At 40.0% G+C, this 23,430-nt stretch overlaps 1 protein-coding gene across 2 annotated transcripts in view; it reads left to right on the top strand.

Annotated features, from left to right (window-relative positions):
- Window positions 1-23,430, top strand: part of LOC149168885 (auxin response factor 6-like) — a 128,092-nt gene that overhangs the window by 87,178 nt on the left and 17,484 nt on the right. For both annotated transcript variants that reach the window (XM_089428467.1, XM_089428468.1), the window contains one exon: window positions 5,833-5,908. In XM_089428467.1, coding sequence (XP_089284593.1) covers window positions 5,833-5,908 — 76 coding nt within the window. The remainder of the gene's footprint in view (window positions 1-5,832; window positions 5,909-23,430) is intronic.

Below are 23,430 nucleotides of genomic sequence, written 5' to 3'. Positions count from 1 at the left end.
TTATTCACTTACAGAGTTATGAGCCAAAATATGGTATCACAGAGTTCATCTCTCTTGGGTGAGAAATTCCGGAACCTCTGTTATAGATTTCATCCCCCTATTTATAAGAAGAGGGGAAGCAAAGAGGCATAGATAGCACCAGGAGGATCAACGCAGTAGGCAGAGAGAGGGATGTAGAGGCAGCTAAGGGTTCACGTAGAGCCAGCCAGGACTCACGCAGAGCGAGCCAGGGCTCACGCAAAGGCAGCCAGGAGCTGCGCAGTGACTCAGAGGGCCAACGTGGGTGTCGCAGAGGGCCAAAGGACTGACGCAGTGCCTCTAGAGGCTGATGCAAACCAAGCTAGGGTGACATTGGGCTAAGGCTGGGCCAGAGAGAGGTTGACACAGTTCCTAGAGGCTGACGCTGGGGTTTCGTGCGGCAGATTGGAGCTGTGGAGCTGCCAGAGTGTTTATCCGGGGTTTCAGCTGGTATATCTACCTCCGAGTAGAGAGGTACTATTGCTGAGAGTTTTCTCTGTTGGGTATGCCGAATTTGGCACCCGGATTGTATTATGAAACTGCTTAATAAATCAAACCCTCAGATAGCTGCACCGATTTTCCCGCATTGGGTTTTTCCGGGGACATTAGTCCAAAAACAACGGTGTTACTTGTGTGCTTGTTTCTATTTCCTTCAGTTGATGATCTGTAATGTGTTGAGCATGTACTTGTATTTATTTTCAGTATTTACATGGTAAATAACTTGTTAATTAACATAACAAGTAGGTGGGAATAAATTAGTAAAGTGCATGAAGGGTTTCTAACGTGTCAGACTTAGAAATTCCAACAGTTCTTGATTTCTTATTAGGTTTCTTTATATCTTCTTTCTTTTAGTTCATCAAGTAATTACCAAAGCAATAGCACATAAAACAATGGACATCAGATGCAGGCTCATAGCGAGGGCAAAATCCCTCTCTAGGGGAAAACCCAGTCCGTAATTTTTCCTTAAATATTTTTCTGGAGATATTCCAAGATTCTTGACCTTGACACAAAGTTTCCTCCACACCAAGTCAACCTTCCTCTTTTCTTGCAAATGATCTTACTTGACCCGGCAGTAGCAACAACAGTAGCAACACTTTCTTCGACCCAACAACTTCTATCTTGCTTTGGAGACTTTGATCTTTACTGGAATACTTCGGTCTTCTCTTAGAAACTTCGATCTAGGCCCAATACAACTTCTAGAGGCAGCAACATCCGACAACAATAACTTCAACCTATACTTTGGTTTGGCAGCAACAACATACGACAATTGGCTACGACATCAACAAGAGAATTTCGATCTTCCAAACTAGGGCACGAGAGAAAGATAAAAGAACCAAAATTTCAATTTTCCCTTTTTCCTTCTCCTAGACCAAACTCACACTTCCTTCTCCTTCTTCTATTTCGCACTTTTTCCAGCTTCAAGAGATATCAAACTTGCTTGTGAGAGAGTGCTTCAAATGGAATTCAAACTGCTTCATTTATAGTCCTTTGGTGAGGTCGAATAACCCTCCTTGAGGCCGACTTGGTGTGGAGACAACATAATTCATATTTGACTCAATACGTAACCTTTTTACACGATTCTATTAATAATTTACAATGACTCTGTTAACTCAGAATAAATCCTAGAAGTCCTCAGTGGGGACTTTGACCTAAAACATGATGACCCAAGCATGAAACCCATGCTTTAACAAGTCATAATCATAATAATAATAATAATAATAATTCTTTTCTTTATTCTTTTGACAAGTACATTACAAGATGGCTCAAAAACATTTAGTGGAGACCCAACCTAGTTAAATTTTCTAACACTAGTGTGCAAGGAAAGAGGGGCAGGGATCAGGGGTTCTAAGGGCAAGTAAAGGCTATTCAGTAAGAGAATAATTCTGTTCCGAGGGATAGATTGTTGGCTACAGAAAGCAACGCGAATTGTAATAGATCCAATTGCTCAAGAACAATTAATAAAATATTACAACAAAGAAAGCGGGTTTTCCTGTTTGGGTTTCTTGGGTAAACAAGCGTGTTAATTTTGTTGAATTTCCACGATCTTGGGTCTAGGTTAGAGTCTTAAAATCATTGATGCTACCAAACCAAGAATCCCAACCATAAACTGCTTTGCACAGCAGAAATATAAAGCAGTGAATCACATATGCACAATATACATAGTTTTAAACAAAATTGTACAATATTGTACAATCCCAATCTTTGTTATAATAAACCAAATTCTGAATAATACAACAACGTATGGTATACAAGATACAATGACAAACTTCATTGCGCAACTTCTATGTCGTATCTTGTCCTGCCGGTCCTTCGCTCCTGTACTACTCACTAGTAGTGCTTTAGTCCATCAAGGCATCTACACTTCAAGACTCCAAGAGGGCTGCCTCCTATCACTGCTGCAAGTCATGTCTGCTCACAATGAAGACGGGCTCATCAAACTGCTCTACAACAGACAGTGTATGGTATACAAGATACATTGACAAACTTCGTTGCGCAGCTTCTATGTCGTACCTTTTCCTGCTGGTCCCTCGCTCTTGTACTGCTCATTGGTATTGCCTTAGTCCATCAAGGCATCTACACATCGAGACTCCAAGAGGGATGCCTCCTATCACTGCTGCAAGTCACGTCTGCTCCAATCTGCCAGGCTAGCAACAACTCTTGTCCATCAGAGTGTTGCTCTTCGACACCATCCTTCACCCAACCTTCAACTGTTCTTCGTCCTTCCAGATAGCTCGTCTAGGGCTACTTTGGGTAGCCAAAACACTTCCTACCAACAATCCTATGACACCCAGTACTGTTACTGCGAAATTTGCACCAATGAAGGTTTCAAGATTACCCAATCTTGCCTCCAAATTGGCTCCCATAGGCTTCTCCTCAACTGGTTCAATTCTGGTTACCAAATGACCCAATACACCTCCAAAACACACTATTGTTCTTCACCTTTTAGTTGCTGTGACCATGATTTAGGGCACCAAACACTGTTGTAACAACCCTTCAACAGTCAACAAAACAACCCTAAAATCTTCGTCTCCTCCTTGTGTAGGTGTTCTCCATTTCGCTGAAGGTGTAGGGCACAAGATAGCCCTCAAATTTGCCTACGCTACCCTTGGCTATGGTGGTATGGCCTGTGGCCTACCACACATCAATCCTGTAGGTTTACGGCAACCTTCACAAGGGTTTATCCCACACAAAATAACCCTTAAACAACTGCATTTTAACCTCCAGTCCTACGGCCTTCTCTGCTCACCAGCCAACCCTTCAACGCATTAGAAACATCCCTTAAACATGCCTTAGAATAGTCCGTTGTACCTTAGCAACTCAACCTCCACTTCAGGAATGCCCACATTGTCCTTGAGCCCTTCCATGCTATCCCATTTGGTCTTATTTAGCTGGCTGTGACTTCCTGAGATTTCAGAGCTCAACATGAGATGTATTGCACCTTGTTGGATGCTCCAAATGACTCCAATCCTTCCTCAATATATAGCCTTTAAGGCCTCCAATGAATCATATGAAAAGACATGTCGTTTGGATTTTACTTCAAGTCGGCCTACTTGAAAAATCCAATAATAATTATGTCAACTTTAAAAATTCATTTCTCCCAAACGACAACTCGGATTCAGAGGATTTTCGATGCGTTGGAATCGTCTTTCCAAGCACTATCATCCTCATCCATCACATGCCATGAATCCATCATGGTTTTGCCCCAAAACACGATGGGTGCCAAAACCCCATACTTGGGTTCCAAGCTCACAAACTGCCCTTATGGTGCTTTGCCTTCCAAACCCTGAACCCAAGGGCTTGTAGTACCTCCCAAGCTACACAAATCAACAAATTTGTGGACGTGTTTTTATCTCGGTTGTTTTTTCGCAGCCTATAAATTGTTAAGAAACTCTATATCTCGGTGAAAGTAAATTTGGTTTCTATTTTAGTTGCCTTGTTTTCAGTAATTCATGTATGTAGTTGCACAGCTTCAAGGAAATTTAACAAGAAGCCCCAACTCTTGTAAATTTGGCATTTAGTGATTTGAAAACAACTCTTCATAAAATCATTACAATTTAATAAGTGAGGGTGATGCACTTTGGAGGAGGGTGTTCCCATGACTTGCTTTTCCTCTGATAAACATTATCTAGAGTTGCATAGTGATCTTGTGGTCCTTGTGCCTTACTATTGCCCATCAATTATATGGTTGGCCATACTTCCTTGGCCCACATGCATGGTTGTACTCGTTCTCTCATTTACCCATGTGATCATATTTCCCTTTGCTCCTTGCTCCCCCTTCTCCCTTGTTAGCTTTCTGCGTTACTCTGTGTTACCCCTTGGGTTCACACTTGATGTAAAAGTCCCAAAACGAAATCGTGAGACCCCAAGGGTGACTTGGAGAAAGCTACCCACTGTCACCTCAGTAGCGTTATTTATTTTCTTTCTTTAGGATAGCCTTGGTCTAGCTTAAGAGGGAAATCCCTAAGGTAAACTAATCCCAAAATTTATTTTCATTTTTGATCTTGTTTGTGCCTTTAGGATAACTCTCCTTCTAATTCATTTTTGATCTTGTTTCTGCAAAACACAAACATTGTTGAGGCCTATACAAAAAATGTTACCATCCACCAGAATACATGGGTTACCATCAACTGTATCTGTCGGTTAATCTAGGAAACTTCTTTCACATGGTTCATCAACCATTCTTGGCATTTTCACTCCCCCATATATGTACAAAATTTTGTACCTGCACCAGACTACAAAGGAACAAAACACTTCTTCATGGGCTCTTGTCCATGAGTTCATCAATGCAGCTACCATGTTTGGTAGATTGGTTCCTTCGACCCATTCTACCTCTGGCTGTAGCTGCCATTTCACAAACTTCTGTTTCACAGCTTGCTTTGCTCTGTGTTTTGTGGAGTACCTCTGACTGTCACACCCTCAACTGTCATTCTGCTCCGACGCAAGTCCCTTTTTCATGACTTGCAATCTTTTTGGCTGCTTCAGATCAGCATTTCTACCAGTTGTGGATTGCTTCAAATTGGCTGTTGTGCTGACAGTCGTGCTTCTTCAGATTTGGTTTATGTATGTTAAGATTGTCCTAGAGGGCTGATACTTGTAGCATAAATCTTGGTATATAATTTCTTGGATTCTTGAGTGGATTGTGATTGTTTAGAGGTGGAATATCGTTTGCTGTTTTCTGTTTTTTAATTATAATTCATATCTCAGACCCAATGTTGTAAATTCATAGGGACTAGATCAGGGAAACCTCTAGGAAAGAGATGGAATTGCTGAAGTTGCATTAAGGCTTGAATTTTATAAATTTCTACATCCCCCAGCATGCTATTGCTTTTACAACCTGTTTCTGCTTCTCTCTGATTGCTTTCCCTCTCTGTGCATCATTAATTTCCTAAACTAATAATATGCTAATGTGCACCTATTGCTACTGATTTATAGAGTTAGTAAAGGTTCCTCCTTTTGTTAAATTACATTTGTAAGATTTTTTTAGTTCTTCAAAGTTTACACTATATTAAAGAATTCTTCTACGGAATGGTTTGTGGTTTCTTTGATTCTTGTTTTGCTACTGTGACATTCTTCTTTGCATTTTGACACTTTTTACCATTTAAATTTGTTATATTACTATGTGCATGCGATGTGAACAAACACAAGAAGAAATTTCATCCATTTCCATTGATGATAGCCAAATTATCTCTCATTATTACAATTGTTGTGGCCATACCTAGGATGCTAGTTATAATATACCTTTTTCTCTGTTTCTCTTTTCACCTTTTGGGTAAATACATAATGTTTGTAATGTGATTCACATGCTTGATATAGGTACATGGGTACTATAACTGGCATTGGTGACTTGGATCCAGCACGCTGGCCAAATTCTCAATGGCGTTCTGTGAAGGTATTGCCTTGGAGAAGATGCACTTACATGGTAGAAAGTAGTGATAGAAATAGTGAACAAATATTTTTCAATGTTGGAAAATTCAAATCAAATGGTGCCACATGCCTGTTTAAAATATTTGTATTACTTGAACTGTATTTTTTTTGCCAAGTCAAATATTGCACATAATTACGAGAATTGTAGGAATTGTAGATATTTGCTTCTTGTTTTTAGCAAAGCATTGAGGAAAATGATGAGAATTCATAACATCAAATTCAAATAAGTGGATGTAAATATTTTATCATAAGCTTTATTACTTTTTCTCTTTTATCTCGTTTTTTTTTTTTTTTTTTTAACTCTTCTTCTCATACGAGTTTTCCATTTATAGATGAGCTTTATTTGAAGGCTATCCCTTGTACTTTATTATACATAAATATAATGCATTATACAAATTGTACATACAACAAATACCTTGTTTCTATTTTGCTTGTGTGATCTCATCTTCTTGTTTTTGACAGTTCATTGTTTCTTAATGTATTTCAGCCTTGGGTATACAACAATTGGTATTAGAGCCTTTGATTAGGGCTTTTGTTGAGAAATCTAGGGTATCATGAATTAGGTGATTTCTCTTCTTTAGTAACTGCTTGTGAGTATTTTTACTTCATTAGATTAGGATCTTCTCTTTGCTTAAGTTATTAGTGTTCTTCTTCATCAAACAACTACCAATGCATGAACATAAATAGACAAGGGACACAGAATGTAGGCTATGAGACAGGGCCAAAACCTCTCACTCTTTGAGAGGAAAAGCCGCACAAATTCTTTTTATAGAGATTCCAATTGACGAATACCAAGACCAAGACCCTTGACCTATCAACCTCTCCAAGACCAAGACACAAGTCCTCTTCCTCCTTTTTCATTCCTTCTCCTCTCCTTCAACAGTAGTACCGAATCATAGTCACACCGAGACCTTCTTCATGCAATAACCCCGAGACCTAGTCACATACTTGTGACCTTCTTCCCGAGTGACACCAATCTCTTCTTAGCTGTGAGACAAAGATTATGCTGAGGCCTTTGCTGTGATACAATGCCAAGACAGTGAGGAGACATCACTGTAGTATCACCAATTTCATCTACCTTTCTCTGCTCCAATCTGCATTGCAATTATACCGAGATTCTGTGCATGCTTATCTGAGCTTCTTCCTGAACTTGTCACTGTAACTTCTGAACTTGTTACTGCAATGGATTACCGAATTTCTAAGTGTGATCCAAACTTATATTCACTGCCATTGCCCTTCCGAAACCACAGAGAGACATCTGAACTTTTAACTGTAATTGACATCCAAAAATCTCAGAGATATTCTCGGATTTTTCTGTGTATAATGTGAAGAGCCTGCCCTTGTATATATAGTAGTTCGTCCTATAAATAAGCCGACATGTTCATCTGAATAGGTGTGTCTTTATTTGGAGAGCCGACATGAATTCTTTTCTTCCTCTTGAAGCCAACATGAAGAGGAGGACTTGTGCTTGTCTTTGGAGGGTTGCTAGACAGTTCTATAGACTCATATATATTTGTAACATGCCCAAGAAGGGCTCTTCATACATGACATTAATTCTTTTGCCAATTCCTAAAGGCTCACAATGGGAGTCACTAAAAATAAAATCTCTTGCTCATGAAACCCATGAAGCAAGCATTACAATAATAATTTTATTTTCTTCCTTTCATCATTTAAAAATCACAATTACATGTCATTATGAAGACCGAACTGAGCTACACTTTTCAACAGCTTCAAGGTTCAATAGTTCTAGTTGCTTTAGAGTTTCTACCATTCAAAATTGTCCTACTTCTTACCAACCAAAATGGATAACTCCATAGGAGAAAACATTTCTCCTACATTTGATAACTAGTCGGACAACCAGCCAGCTAGTGGCCATTGACAACCACTATTTGATGATGATATGCCATGTGCGTTCGCCATTTGTATCAACCATGTGCCTCTCCCCATTTGGCATTACTACTTGGATGAAGTGGGCTGCGATTCGAAAGGTACTTTGATCATTTTGCAATTGGGTGCTTGTTTGTTTTGGGTGTTTAGTATGGATATGGATAAAGAGGTGATCTGGAAGATTGACCGATTTTGATTGTAAATCCGTTCTCTTACTTTATTGGACACTTTCCATTACACATTACAAGCCCCATATACCACAATTTTTTTTCGGTTTAACTTTTCATTGATTCTTTGGGATTTCGTGCCCTCGTGTTCACACTGCTTGAGTAGGGCCGAAAAACTATTTCCCTGGAGGTTGATGCAACTAAAAGAATGAGAGAGCATATCATGGCCACAACAAAAGAAGAAGAAAATCAAAACACAAAAGATGGCCGGGACATAAGTTAACATGTGGGCAAAAGCCTTGCATGAGCTCTACCCTCATCATTTGGCCATCAGCCGGTTCGAGCACATGATGCTCCATTACATCAAACAGAACCCTTGCATGTCCCAACCCTGATGAGTCTTGAAATGATTCTTTTTAAGCGGTAATAAAAATGCTACATCATAAAGAGCAAGTTCTTACCCTTGAGCTATATGTGGTAATAGAAAGCATTATAAAGATAATCAAAAGGTGCATAAGACGGGTGGAAAAAGCAGGTCGAGCAGGGAAACTCGTGCCTCCATGATTGCTCCCTCCTTTGCATTCATAAACTCAGGATGTGGACACCCCATCAGCTGGTCCCTTTGACCATGGCACTTGGCCATGCAAATTTTTCTCCTCCATTATCATACATACATATACTAACACCTATTGATTGAGGGGTTGATCTTGGAACTGTCACTTCTCCTTGAGGGTTGGCAACACCTAATAAGGTTGACCATTAACCACCTCTATCAAGGTAAGGAACACCTTTACGGGACTTGGTCTAGTTAGATATCAAAAGGTGATCCTTGTTTGAACTATTAACATGCCCTTAATATTCAAGTTTGGTCAACTTAGATACATATTTGATCTTAGTCTCTAATGGATGGTGGTTTTCACTTGAGTTCATGTCGTTTTTGTGAGGTGGTCCACAGCATCTTAGGGCTTGAGAGCACCCACTCTATAGTTACATAGGCCTTTTCATAGAGTTATATGGCTTAACAGATGTAGCGTTGAGAGAGTTGAGCTTCTTGACAACATAACTAGATGTTGGATGTCCTAGAGTACCTTCAAGTTCTAGGACGTTGGTCTACTTTGACCTGGCAAAGAGGATTCTTCATGATGATACCACTGGACCCAGTGTGCCCCCATGCTGGCCTTTACACAACATGATGGGGAGAACTTGATTCAAATCCCAAATGGGGATGGTCTCCCATGAAGAGACTAGGGAGGGCTTCTTGCACTTGGAGAAGCCATAACAATGGAGAGAGGAGGCCTCATTTTGATAGTTGGAGACCCATGGAGATCACATGATGGCATCCCATCTGCACTTGGGACCATAGAGGAGGATTTGAGGGCATTTTCTCAAACCTTTGATGATCCATGCACTTTGACACTTTTTCATTCCTTAGAACACCTTGGCATGGCATTTTGAGCCTGTAAATGGCATGATGTTAACATTATTTGAGGCTACGACTCACACATGTGGGCATTTTTGGTCCATTGTCATTTAGCTAGTGGGTTGGTTTGTAACCCAAGTTTATCTTATGTCACTCACTTAGGCTAATCGCGTGAAATTTAGAAATACTAGTTACCACTTTCTTACCCGCGCGAGATACCACTTACCATAAACGTTGCCCACTGTTGACTTGTGAAGTGTTGACCGATTTAACATGCAATCTGCGCTTTAATCTGAGCCGTCCATCCTCCATTTTCAACGATGCGACTTAATCTCCACTGTTCTTTCCCCTTCACTATCTTTTTACAATCCTTTAGGAAGTTGAGAAAAAGCTTGCGTCCTCCACTATAGAAGATAGTTCTCAATCTTCCTCTGTCTACTATGAAAACCAATTGTGCTCACTTCCAGCTAATCCCTCTGTCCATTTAAAAGGGAAATCCCGATCTCTACATGCCTATACACAGGGTTTATTAGACAATTAAATATTAATCCCGTAAAGGAAATTCCGTTAGTGATTCATGCTATTCAACACAAAAATTTCACAATATTTCTCAGATTCATAGTCAATGCACCATAAGGCTATTAAGACACATACAGACACAAATTCCCACACATGATATATACAAATCCACATTGTTTTGATATCTTTATAAAATATTTACAAGGAAAACAGTCACATTCGACTGTTTCAGTTCTTTTCTATAAAATCCATCTACTGCTCTTCTTAACTCCTCACTCTTGCTCTTACTATCCTCTAGCTCTCTAACCCCTAGCTAGCCTCTAGCTAACCTCTCGAATTATTCAAAAGATCCCAATTTATACAAAAACGGATTCATGAACCAATTTAGTTCAGATCCAACAATCTCTCACGCTCTCCCAAAGTATCTCTCTAGCTCCACTCTTTTGTCAAACAGAAACCCAAATTAATCATTTAAATCCCTCAAATCCTCACTCTTCCTAGGATTAGTATACTGTCTCTAAGGTCGCTACATTCACGACATATTTTCCATAAATAAATTTACAATTAAATCCCCCTCAACTCAACTAAACTTCAGAAAATAAATAAAATGATTAAGAGAACCCACTCCCTTTAGTAAATGTGAACTAAGGCTCACGGGTCTTATAAGTTTTGAAGAATGCTCCTGCATCATGCAGACCCTCTCCTGCATAATGCTTTAAAATCACAAAACTTTGTGAAAGTTTGATCATTTTTCTACATGAAAGATATCCAACATTTTCGAGAAAAGTCATCAACAAATATAACGTAATACCTGTGTTTGGCCGTGGATACTATCGAGAATAGTCCACACACATCTGAATGGATTCACTTTAGAATAGCCTCTTCTCAACTCTCTCTGTTGTGAAAGGAAGACTTGGTGTATTCTCCCAAAGTACACCCCTTGCATGCATCAACTTGCTCAAGCGTACCATTGGGAAGACCGATAGAGATCTGTTGCAATATCTTCAAAGCTCCATGATGCAAGTGACCTAACCGCTTGTGCCACAACTCACCAACATCCCGTGTTTCATGACCGCTCTAGGCGTATTGATATCATGTACCACTTTATCCGGGATATGGTACAATGGGGAGCAATAAGGCTCCAACACATTGGGACTGATGATGTTAATTTTAGGTATGTTCTATGCTTAGAGCAATTTATTTCAATTTTCATAGTTAGCTCAATATCTTTTCCAGATTAGCAATCACATTAGCATTAAAGTAAATTGCAGATAGAACATAAACATAAATCGCAGAAGACAAGCCAAGACAAGAGGACACAAGATGTGGCGCTAGCCAGGGACAAACCCCAATGTGGGGAAACCCTTGATCAATTCTTCTTATATGTTCTTCAATAGTTCCGCAGAGAGAGATAGATAGTATGTTTACAACAGAAGTCAACATTTTGACTTATCTAGATAAGAGCATAGATCATCTCTAAGAAGATGATACTTGAGATCAATTGAAGACATGCTGCTTCAACTGATTCTCCAAGGTGACTCCTTCACCTATCGTTGTGTTGCATTTCGTCATCATGCTGCACCTCACCGCGTTGCACCATGCTGCACCCATCATCACTATGCTGCATCTCATCACGCTTCATTAATCATGACTGTACCCATAACTGTATTGCATTATGTGCCATTGCCGCACCATGTTGCCATATTGACCTATGTGTTGGCTGCATCTTGCTTGCTTGTTGTCCCTAGCTTGCTTGTTGTCCTTAGCATGCTTGTTGTTGCATGCTAGCTGTCCCTTGCCTGCTAGCTGTAACATCGCATGCTTGGTGTATTTGCTGCTAAGTACCATACAACTGTCCCAATGTTAGTTAGTTTCCCGTTGCATGCTGCTCTCCTTCGGAGACAGATGCTCTGGCTGTTCCGGCAGTTTCAACAATTTTGGCTTTTCCCGACAGTTCTGGCAATTCCGTCTATTCTCGGTAGTTCTGGCAGTTCCCGGTAGTTTCGGCTTTTCTCGACAGTTCCGGCTTTTCCTGACAGTTTCGGCTTCTGCCCTCTGCGTCAACTTTCCCAGTTGTTCGACAGTTCCGGCTGTTCCTGGTAGTTTCGGTTAGTTCCAGCTATTCCCGGCAGTTCCAGCTATTCCCGGCAGTTCCGACAGTTCTGGCTATTCTCGGCAGTTCCGGCAATTCCGGCTATTCCCGACACTTCTGACAATTTCGGTTATTCTCGGCAGTTCCGGCAATTCTCGGCAGTTTCGGCTTTTCCCGACAGTTCCGGCAGTTCTGGCTTTTGCCCTCTGGATTAGGGCAGCGTTATCCCTTAGGATCCCTCTTCCTACTAAAAGCCTAAGACAAGTAGAGAGGAAGAGATCCCAAGTGTGTTGAAATTACTTGAAGGCCACCTCTATTTATACTAAAACGTTGAGCACAAGTGGGGATTGTTTGGTTGCTGGCCGACCTTGACGAATTTTCCCATAACACAAATAAATTTATATCTCCATGAATACTTATCGGAATCGGATGATCTTTAGATTAATCCTACATCTCTCGATGAGAGGGATATAAGAAAAATATCAGCTTCCATTACTAAGATGACTCACATGGAGTTTGGCCCTAGTTGCTAATTTTAACAGATGATCAGGTCGCTGATATTCTTACGAAGTCCTTGGGGAAGGTCAAATTCTTAACCCCTGTGAACGACTTAGAGTCGTGGAGAGACCCTCTTATGAGGGTCCCATATGAGATGGATGTTGAGCTCTGGGAGCTCTGGGGGTATTGGGGTACTTCTTGGAGCCATGAGCGACCATAGGGTGAGTGGTTCACCTTCCCCTAATGGTGCACGATGTACTGGGTGAGTGGTTCACCTTCCCCTGTGATACCCCATGGTGACATATGCATAGGTTGAGTGGTTCACCTTCTCCTATGGCATATGAGCAGGATGAGTGGTTCCACTTCCCCTGCCGACACATCCTACCCATGTAGTCAAGGACTCATGGGATGTACCTCTCGTTTGGCCAATGAGAAGGGAAATGAGGATAGGCAACATAGTACTACCCAATGTTGCACGAAACGGGAGCGAAGCGGAAGCGTTTTTTGGAAGCGGGGATGCCGAAGCGTCATTTTCCAAAAATCTAGGAAGCGAAGCGTCTGCTATATATATATATATATTTTATATTTGTTTGCATTTATACTCAAAACAAACATCCCAAATACCAAATTAATTGTAGAAGACATGAAAACATGCATATTTTTGCATAAATCAAGATAGATATGGCATCCATGATTCCATTGTAGTTACTAGTATGTACAACAATCATCTATATTCTAGCTATTACAAACATACATCAAATTTTTAAGCATATTATAAAACATAAAACATTTAAGCATATTATAAAACATAAAACATAGAGCATATTATGATTTATCTAGCAAGTGAGCAACTGTCAACATTTGTCATGTCCAAAATTCAAATAATAATGTTTACAAAATATGTCACTTGGTCACCGCCAAGCCAAAAAGGTTCAAAATTCAAATTCACAAGTCTACAAGTCTAATGAGTAATCTATGACAAAAAGTAGTAGATTGTGAATATATCTACTAATCTCTCCTCCTTCCACCACGAATAGAACATGGTGGCGGACCTCCACGTGGTGGCAATGAAGAAGATGGTGCCTGTGGAAGTCGTGGCACTGAAACTGATGAAGAAGAACCCCCTGCTGTTGGTGTTGAACTATGGAACCTAGGAACCAAGGGACCAAATGGGGGTGGGGGTGACATATCAACACGGTCATCATCATCCTAGAATCGCTCAAAAAATTCATGCAAAAAAAAACACTAGTTAACAAAAAAATTAAAAACATGAATTAGAGAAATGCTTTATAAGGGAAAATTGGAAAATTCATACCACAATGGACATACCTGGATAAGAGCATCCTCTAATTTCTCTAATTGCAACACTCCATCCTCCAAATTGGGCTCCTCTGGATTCTTGTCCCAAATCAACAAGTCTTTATTAGACTTTGCATCTTCACAGTAATGGGACAACAATCGCAAGTTGTAATGAACATAAACCAAGCTCTCTACCCGGTCTAAATTCAACCTGTTCCTTTTAACACTGTGGATGAAAGAATAAGAGCTCCAACACCTCTCTGCAGAAGAAGTGTTTACCACCTGTGATAGCACCCGCAATGCCAAACTCTGTAGAAGTGGAGTACCCCCTCCATGCATGTTCCACCACTCGAGCAGAAAAAGTCTCTCGATCTTTAATTGCATGCATGCTCCCAAATGGACCAGTGTTGAGCGTATAGTTGCTCACCTGTCTCTGTACCAATGCAGCCTCCTCCTCATCAGGGATTAATTTACTCAATGCAGCCATATATTTTTTGTGAACCTCTTGATCTTGGTGTGGTTTTCTCCTGCTTTCCCCCCCAGGTGCTGGTGTTGAAAGCCATGATGGATGATAGTATTTAGGTGTCAAAACATATGCTAATGCATGCAATGGAACATTTAGCATTTCCCATCGGTTTTCCACCTCTACACGAATATAATTGTACAAGGTGGTATCTCTAGGCTCAACAATGTCTTTAATCTGCCCCAACATGCTATCCATTTGCTCATACACCTCCCCCATTACTGGTCGATCTGAATCCGCAAACTTGATCATGTAATAAATTGGTTTGGTGAATTGCGAAACATATTTAACCTGTCCCCAAAAGTAACTGTCAAGAACAGTGTCCTTGTCTGCATTAGCACCATCTATGTCAGTGTTAATTTCATCCCATGTTTCAGCACACACCAGATTAGTTAAAGCTTGTCTCACCTTCACTAGCCGCCTAAAGGTGAGGTAATAACTAACAAATCTTGTCTTTGCAATTTTAAGCAATTGCAACTTGGAGTAAGTGCCATAGAAGTAGTTTACCCTTGTATGCCCTGTGATGAATTTAATGAGCTGCTTCCCTCTCCTGTAAACCTCAACAATCCACCCACATTCTTTGTGTTTCACAATATCATGCATCAAAAGGTTCAATGTGTGAACCAGGCACCCAGACCAAAAGATGTGTGGATGAGTACGCTCAATAATTTTTCCTGCTGCCTTACAATTTGTTGCATTATCTGTGATCACTTGAACCACATTATTCGGACCAACATCTTTGATTGATTTCAATAGGAGATCTGCAATGTTTTGTGCAGATGCAGTGATGGAGGAGGAGTCATGTCATGCAATAAATACTGCACCACTGGAAGAAACACCAAGAACATTTATCAAATGTTGGTTTCTAATATTTGTCCACCCATCTGATACAATGGATACCCCAGAATCTGCCCGCTCATTTGTAAAACGTGTCAAAGCTCTTTGAACCTTAGCTTTTTCTCTTTCTAATAACACTGTTCTAGCTTTCTCATAGTTGGGGGCCTTGTATCCTTTTGGGGCTTCATTGATGGGCTTTACCATTTCATGCCAATAGGGAGAGCGAAGCACATTGAATGGTACACCGCAAGCATAAAGAAAACGGACTATCTTTCCATCCACATCATCCCTCCCAGCAACATTAAGGAAATCCCCTATTGTTCTTCTACCTCCAGAGCTTGCAGAAGTACCATGAGGAGATGAGCAACTACCAAATTTAGAGGTTGCACTTGATTCAGAATGAGTTTTTTGTTTCTTGTTTTTTTGTTGTGTAGCCATCTCTATTTGGATGTATTTTCTTCTTTCTTCAGTTGAAATGTTTGGGCAAATTTGTACCCCCACAGGACCTTTTTTTTCATCACTGTCCAGCACCCCACAAAGATGCCTCCTCAGGCGGGTATATGAACCACAATATGGTTTTCCTCCATGACAACCATGAGGGCACACAAATTTGTAAGATCCACCACCCTTTCCGCCATCAAGTTTGGTCACATAGTTCCACAAGGGTGTTGATGTAGCTTTCCCATCTTGTGTTTCAGTGTCCCCTTCAGGTTCATCCCCTTCCTCTTCAAACCCTTCCTCCTCATCATACATTGGGTCACTCATATTGGGACCATCACCACTGTCCTCTTCTGTTTCTTCCCTTCTATTCCTATTCATCTTTGCCATCATTAAAACCAAGAGTGGAATGATACATAGAAGCCAAAAGAACACCATCTTGGAATATGGATATAGGTGGTGGACAACCTGTAAATAAAAGAGCAAGTAGAAACAATGGGAAAGAGTAGGAGAGGGAGGAGAAAAATACAAAAAAATTGTCAAAAAAATAAGGGAGTTTGGGGTTTGAACTTACCTCTTTAGCTCTTGTAGATGAAGTCCTCCAAGCACTTGCTCCAAGCTCCTCCTCCTTCTCCTAGCTCCTCCTTCTTCACTCCTCCAAGCTCTCCTCTCTTCTCCTCTCCTTTCCTCTCTTCTCTTCTCCTCTCCTCTCTTCTCTTCTCCAACTCTCATAAACTCAAAGTGAGAAAATGAGGAATGAATGGGGGCTTTATTCTTTTCATTCCTCACCTTAACCTCACTCTAACCTCACCCTAACCCACTCCCTTAATGCTAAGTTAACATAACTTAAAAAAAAATAAAAAAAGAGTCTTTTTCCCTTGCGCGCGGCCTGTTTGCTCGAAGCGTGCGCTTCCTCCTCTGAAGCGCCGCACTTCTGAGGCATGGAAGCGGCGCTTCCGTCTGGCGCTTCGGAAATTCCAGGAAGCGGCTAAAAAAGCCGAAGCGCCGCTTTCGACGAAGCTTCCTAGGCGCTTCCGTACGGGACGCGCTTCGGGGCTTGGAACCGGGGGGGGGCGCTTCGTGCAACACTGGTATTACCGATGGACGCATCGTGTACTACCGTACTCCCTATGCTAGGATGTTGATATTGATCTGGGATCAATACTGACTTCGGGTCAGTTAAGAGTGGTATGAAACACTCTTTATTATTGGACACTGACTTCGGGTCAGTGGAGAATGTTATGATACATTCTCGATCATTTCTTCTTTCTTGATGGTTCAGCAGAGAAGAGCAGAGACAACAATGGTACAAATTGTCAGACAGTTTGGCAAGTGAAGTTCTCCCTAGTTGAGAGGGAGTGTTAATTTGGCAAATAGGGCCAAACTTCACCTTGGACAACTCATATGAGGCAACTGATATTTTTATTTTATTCCTCTCTCAGAGGTGTAGAATTTCACCTTGGACAACTCATATGAGGCAACTGATATTTTTATTTTATTCCTCTCTCAGAGGTGTAGGATTGATCTAAAGATCATCCCATTTTGACATGTACAAATGGAGTTATGAATTTATTTTGATTATGGACAAATTGTCAAGGTCGGTCAACCATCAAATTAGCACCCTCAAGCCCCCAACGTTGCATATAAATACAAGGAGCCGCCTCCTCATTTTGGCATCTCGCACATTCATTCTTTTCTCTCCTTCATTGTTTGGGTACGAATCTTTTGAGGCTTCTCTTTCTCCACATGTGCGAAGAAGGGACTATTCTTTTATTGTCCCTACATTGACCAACGTTGACCGAAAGTTGTAGGAAACTGTTTTGACCAGCGTTGACCATATTTGACTATGTTTTGTGTGGGGTATTTCTATTTGGGTAGGCCGCAGTTCTGGGCTTGAAATTCGAGGCTGTTTGACCTCTGTTTGACCAGCGTTGACTGTGCTAGGGCTTGCTGTGTTGACTTTTGTTGACTAGATATTTTTGGACTGTTTTAGGGTTGATTTGACTTGCTGTTGGAGGTTGAGTTGACCAAGTTTGACCAAGCTATTTTGGAGGTCAAAATTTGCCTTGTTGACCAGCGTTGACTTTCTGATTAAAGCTTTCTGTTCTGCTGTTTGATTGATCATATTTCACTGTGATTGGGCAAGTGAATATTGTATATTGTACTCTCTCTATGTGTTGAACTTTTGAAGAATTATAAGAAGAATTGATCAACGGTTTCCCCACATTGGGGTTTGTCCCTGGCTGGTGCCATATCTTGTGTCCTCTTGTCTTGGTTTGTCTTCTATTGTTATTGTTTAAGTTCTATATGCATTTTACTATCATGATGATGTGATTGCTAAATTGAATATTGATATTGGGTTAATAGAGAAATTGAAGTAAAATTGCTCTAAGCATAGAACATACCATTGTTATCTAGATTCTAGAATTAACACTTGCTGCACTTCTCGGCTACCCTGAATTTTCGGCTTCTTTCCACATACCTGCAATCCGTACCTCTGTGATTTTGCACGTGGGAAGAACTGGAACGAGCTTAGAGGTATTTCCCTTCTTTGCTATACTTGGAGACTTCTTTGGATGACCTCGACTAGTAATGGATTTGATTTGGAGACCCTTTTGGTGACTTCCTCTTGAACTGTTTTGTCACTACTGAAGAAACCCTAGTTTTTTTGCCACACGTGAGAAGATACTAGCCCAAAACAATGCTAAACAACTTCGATAAGGTACCTGCTTCCTTCGCTTGGCTCTAGACTTTTTTCTTCTTAAACTTCGCACTTCTTTTCTGCCTTTTACCTTTGACCGAAATTCTGTCTCTAGGATTGGGGTCGAGCTGCCTATTTATAGTGGTTTGTCCATCAAGAATAAGCCAACTTGAGCTAGTGTTTAGGTGGACATGCCTTTTCTAGTATCATCCTTAGGCCGGCATCAAGGACCGTTTGTGACAAGGTCTTGGAGGGCTTATGACAGAAATGAATTCTCTTTTACAAAGTGTACCATACCCAAATGGGTATTTCATCTTTGACATTGACTTTATAGACTTTTATGACATGATGACTAATCCTAAAGGCTCACAATGGGAGCTCCTCCTCACGATGTCATGAACTTCTTTTCTTTATTCAGGAGTCTTCATGTTTTTGGGATTTCTTCATAGGGCACAGACCATTCATCACTTTTATCATGAGCTAGTGATGTGATTATTCCTTTCATCAGAAAGTGATCCATTAGTTCATATCTGGCCTCCCTTCATGCCATGCTGCCTTCTTCATGCCATGTTTCCTTAAGGATCTTTCATCCTACTACATGGACATCAGTGGTGGAAGATATTCATAGTTCTTCTCTTGGCAGCCTTGCTTAAGCCCATCCAAATATCATTCAAAAATAAGGAATGAACATTAAATCAAAATTACCTTTGTGATGGTCTTTCATCATGACATCTTCTAGTTCGCATCAACATCTTGCATACACATTGACACATCTCCAAAAGATATACTGTCAAGGGTCTCTTTCTTTTTCTGACTTCATTAGAGTCATCATATATTTCATGGAGATATCCTAGTCAAATATCTTAGTCCTCATATGTTGATTTCTTCCTGGGAACTTTTAATGAGAGTTCCTCCAATCACTGTCAACCACCTAATATTTCATATGAGGATATATTATGTTGATTTCATCTAGTTAATGTGTGACCCTTGCCTTGCTGCATCCTTTAAGGAGGAGATCCTTTCTTTTGATCACGCTCTCGAGATAGAGCATTTATCCATGTTTCTTGCAACCATATGACATGACTCTACAATATCTAATACAAGCATACCTACCTCATTTTTCCTTTAGGTCATCTAAACTTCTTCAACAGCGTCCTTGATTGAAAGAACTTCAATCCCTTGATCTGCTTCACCTCTTTTGTCAAGATACCATCATTCCATGAATTTGCATAAGATGGAATTCTTGATGAAACCCTTGCTTCCCTTTTGATTGGTGAATCTTCCAATGCAGATTCCAATAAAGGATCTTGAGTATCCTCATCCAACAAATGTTCCCTTTTGACTGATATATGATGAGCTTTGTGCTAGATGACTTTTTCTTCTTTTTCCCATAAGTGCCACTTATGCTCCTAATGAGGTTACTAGGAGCTATATCCTTCCATAGGTGATTGCCATAGACTTAAACTATCTTCCGTGCTTTTCTATGATGATGTCACAAGCTCTTGCGTTCAATGCTTTTGTGATGCCATGATGCATACTATCATGCCTCTAATGATTCCTAACATGATAGTTATATTCCATAACAAAAAACAATAACTTGAGAAGAACTAGGTGTGGAAAACTTATCTCAATAATAGTAGAGATATTTTCCTTCCTCTTTCTTGGATTTCTTCTTTTCAACTTCCTCCACTTCTTTGGTGACATGGGCTTCTTCTCTACCTCTTTTGTTATTTTCCTTCCCGAGCTTAGGACAATCTCTTTTGTAATGCCCATATTCTTGACATCAATAGCATTGAATTTGAGACATATTGATCATCTTCTTTTTCTGAGGAAGAAACTTGCCAAATATCCTTTTCCTTCTTGACACGACAACAAATGTTTGATCTTGCTCATCTGTATCACTTTTTGCCTTCAACTTGTTTTCTTCACTCTTGCATAGTGACCACAAATTATTGAATGGGATAGCTTTCTCCTCTTCATAGGCCTTTGATACAAGGTTTCCTTGTTCATTAATTAGAGAATTTAGAACAATGGTAATCATTTCTTTATCAGATATAATCTCTCCTAGATCTTGAAGTTGATCCCTTATTAGAGATGCTTTTGTGAGATATGTAGATATCCCTTCATCCTTTGATGCTTTCAATTTGCATAGATCAGATCTTAGTGATATGATTTTTCTTGTTGTGCTTTCAGAGAATAATTCTGCTAGCCTATCATATATCCCTTTTGATGTCTCCAACTCTGCTACATATGGGGTGAGGGAATCCTTGATGGATTCTATAATGATCCTTTTAGCCCTTAGATCCTTTTTCATAAATTTAGATAGTGCTTTCCCTTCAGATGGTTTGGAGACTTTGCCATTGACATGATCAATAACTTCATTTTCCTTGAGGACTAAATCTATCCTCCTTTTCCATGCAAGGAAGTTCGATGACCCAACCAACTTGTTGATCTCCTTGCAAAATGAAGTCATTTTACTAAATTTAATTTATAGGAATAAAGATACTTACTTGTCAAGTGAAGATGAACTCTTCAACTTGATCCCTTTGTTGATGATGATTGATGACTTCTTAATGATGTCTTGATGCTTCTTGGATGATCTTCTTCAAGGATAACAATTTTCTCTTGGGATGAAATCCTTTCCTTCAGAGAGAAGGAGATCGCCTTGAAATCTTTGATGATGACAATGCCCTTGATCTAGCGACCCTTGGACGAGCCAAGTCCTTCCTTTCTTTAGTGGAAATAGGGTCTTTGAGGTCCTTTTCTTTGATGTTGACTTCAGCGAGAGTCCCAAAACTTCTTTTGGTGAAGACTTCTTCTTTCTAGGGTTTTGACGGGTTTTGACACCTCTTTGTAGATATTCAATATTGACTTCAAGATGATCTTCTAGATATGCTTTGATGCCTTCCTCGATATTTGGTCCTTGAATTTTGGAGTGTCCCTTGATGAGGTGCCCTTTTCGTGATTTTATGACCTTAGCTCTGATACCATGTTGAGAAATCTAGGGCATAGTGATCAAGTGATTTCTCTTCTAATGATAACTGCTTGTGAATGTTTTTTACTTCTTTAGAGTAGGATCTTCTCTTTAGTTAGATTATTATAGTGTTCTTCTTCATCAAACAACTACTAAAGCAAAAATAATAAAGAGACAAGAGACACAGAATGTAGGCAATCAACCAGGGCCAAAACCTCTCCAACTTGAGAGGAAAACCCAAATGAATTCTTCTTCTTATAGAGACTTCAATTGACGAATATCAAGACCCAGACACTCAACCTATTTGCCTCTCCAAGACCAAGTCACAAGACCCTTCTTCAATGTTTCTTTTTCTTGCTTAAGTCAACACAAGTCGACTTGCCTTATTGCACTTCTCGGCTACCTTGAATTTTCGGCTTCTTTCCACAGACCTACAATCTGTACCTTTGTAATTTCGCACGTGGGAGGAGCTTGAACGAGCTTGGAGGTATTTCTCTTTTTTGCTATACTTGAAGACTTCTCTAGATGACCTCGGTTAGTAATGGAGCTCATTTGGAGACCCTTTTGGTGACTTCATCTTGAACTATTTTTTCACTACTGCAGAAACCCTAGTTTTCTGCCACACGTGAGAAGATACTAGCCCAAAACAATGCTAAACTACTTTGATAAGACACCTCCTTCCTTCACTTGGCTCTTGACTTCTTTCTTCATAAACCTCGCACTTCTTTTTTGCTTTTTACCTTTAACCAAAATTTTGTCTCTAGAATGGAGGCCGAGTTGCCTATTTATAGTGGTTTGTCCATCAAGAATAAGTAGACTTGAATTGGTGTTTACGCTGACTTGCCTTTTCTAGAATCATCCTTAGGTCAACATCAAGGAGTGTTTGTGACAAGGTCTTAGAGGGCTTATGACACAAATAAATTCTCTTTTACAAAGTGTAACATAGCCAAATGGATCTTTCATCTTTGACATTGACTCTGTAGACTTTTATGACATGATGACTAATCCTAAAGGCTCACAATGGGAGCCTTAACTAAAAATAAAATTCCTTGATCATGAAACCCATGATTCAAGCAATTTTATTTTTCCTTCTTTACATCAATAACATCAAATCATAATTACGCATGTCATTATGAAGACCTAGTTACACTTTCCAACATGATATGTATGGAATTAGGGTGTCCTTTACTCCATTTGCTATTAGATTCATCGCCAAGATTTCGGTTTTCTGAACTTCTTCTCTACATCATCTATAGGCTTCTTGCCTTTTCCTTGTACAAGATCTAAAACTTTGTGCTTAGCGAGGATAAGATCTATCGTCTTTTTCCATGCCCTGTAGTTGGAGGCTCCTTCTAGTTTGTTTTCTTTCTTCATTGTAGTTGGCATAGTTCCTATAGATACTAGGCTTCTCTTATAATCATTTTCCTAAATGACCTTCCTTTGATCCCCATTCTTTCAATAGATCTTCAAGCTGCCTTTTTCCTTCCTTCTTCACCTTAGTTCTGATGCCATGTTAGAAAAATCGGAAAGGCAAAAAGATTTTTCTATGTTGATAATTACTTGTGATATCTTTGTGTTCTTATTAACTTTCTTATGTTCTTATTTTATCTTTGTTTCATCAAGCAATCATCAAAACAAAACGCGAGGACTAATGACACCAGATGTAGGCACTCAACTAGGGCTATAACCTGTCTATAGGGGGAAACCTAGTTAAACTCTTCCAGTAGCAAATTCAAGTTGAGATAGACCAAGACTCTACCAAAAGATCTTCCTCCTCCGCCAAGTCAACCTTTCAATATGATTAAACAAACTTCAATAGTCTTTTCTTGTCTAGTCGCTGCAACCCAACAATAACCTAGAATTTTGGCCCCCAACAACTCCAGAATTTCAGCCTAGCTTAAGAACTGCAGTTTCGGCCCCTCCAACAGCTCAATAGGTTCACACGTGAGAGAAAGAGGGAAACTTTTGACTTCTTGTGCTTGACAAAGTTTTCCTTATTCTTTGCTACCCCTTTCGTCCTTGTTCCTTGAATTTTGCACTCTTCTTGTCCCAAAAATTACATATCGAACTTGTTGAGTTAGTGCTCCAAATGAGGTTGAGTCGCTGCCTTTATATAGGAGATTCTGCCTCTT

The sequence above is a fragment of the Pinus tabuliformis genome, chromosome 4_2, assembly GCF_031772625.1.
Source record: "Pinus tabuliformis cultivar Carrire ecotype Pingquan chromosome 4_2, CPIR1, whole genome shotgun sequence".
NCBI classification, from domain to species: Eukaryota; Viridiplantae; Streptophyta; class Pinopsida; order Pinales; family Pinaceae; genus Pinus; species Pinus tabuliformis.
This window is presented reverse-complemented; position numbering and strand designations above follow the sequence as displayed.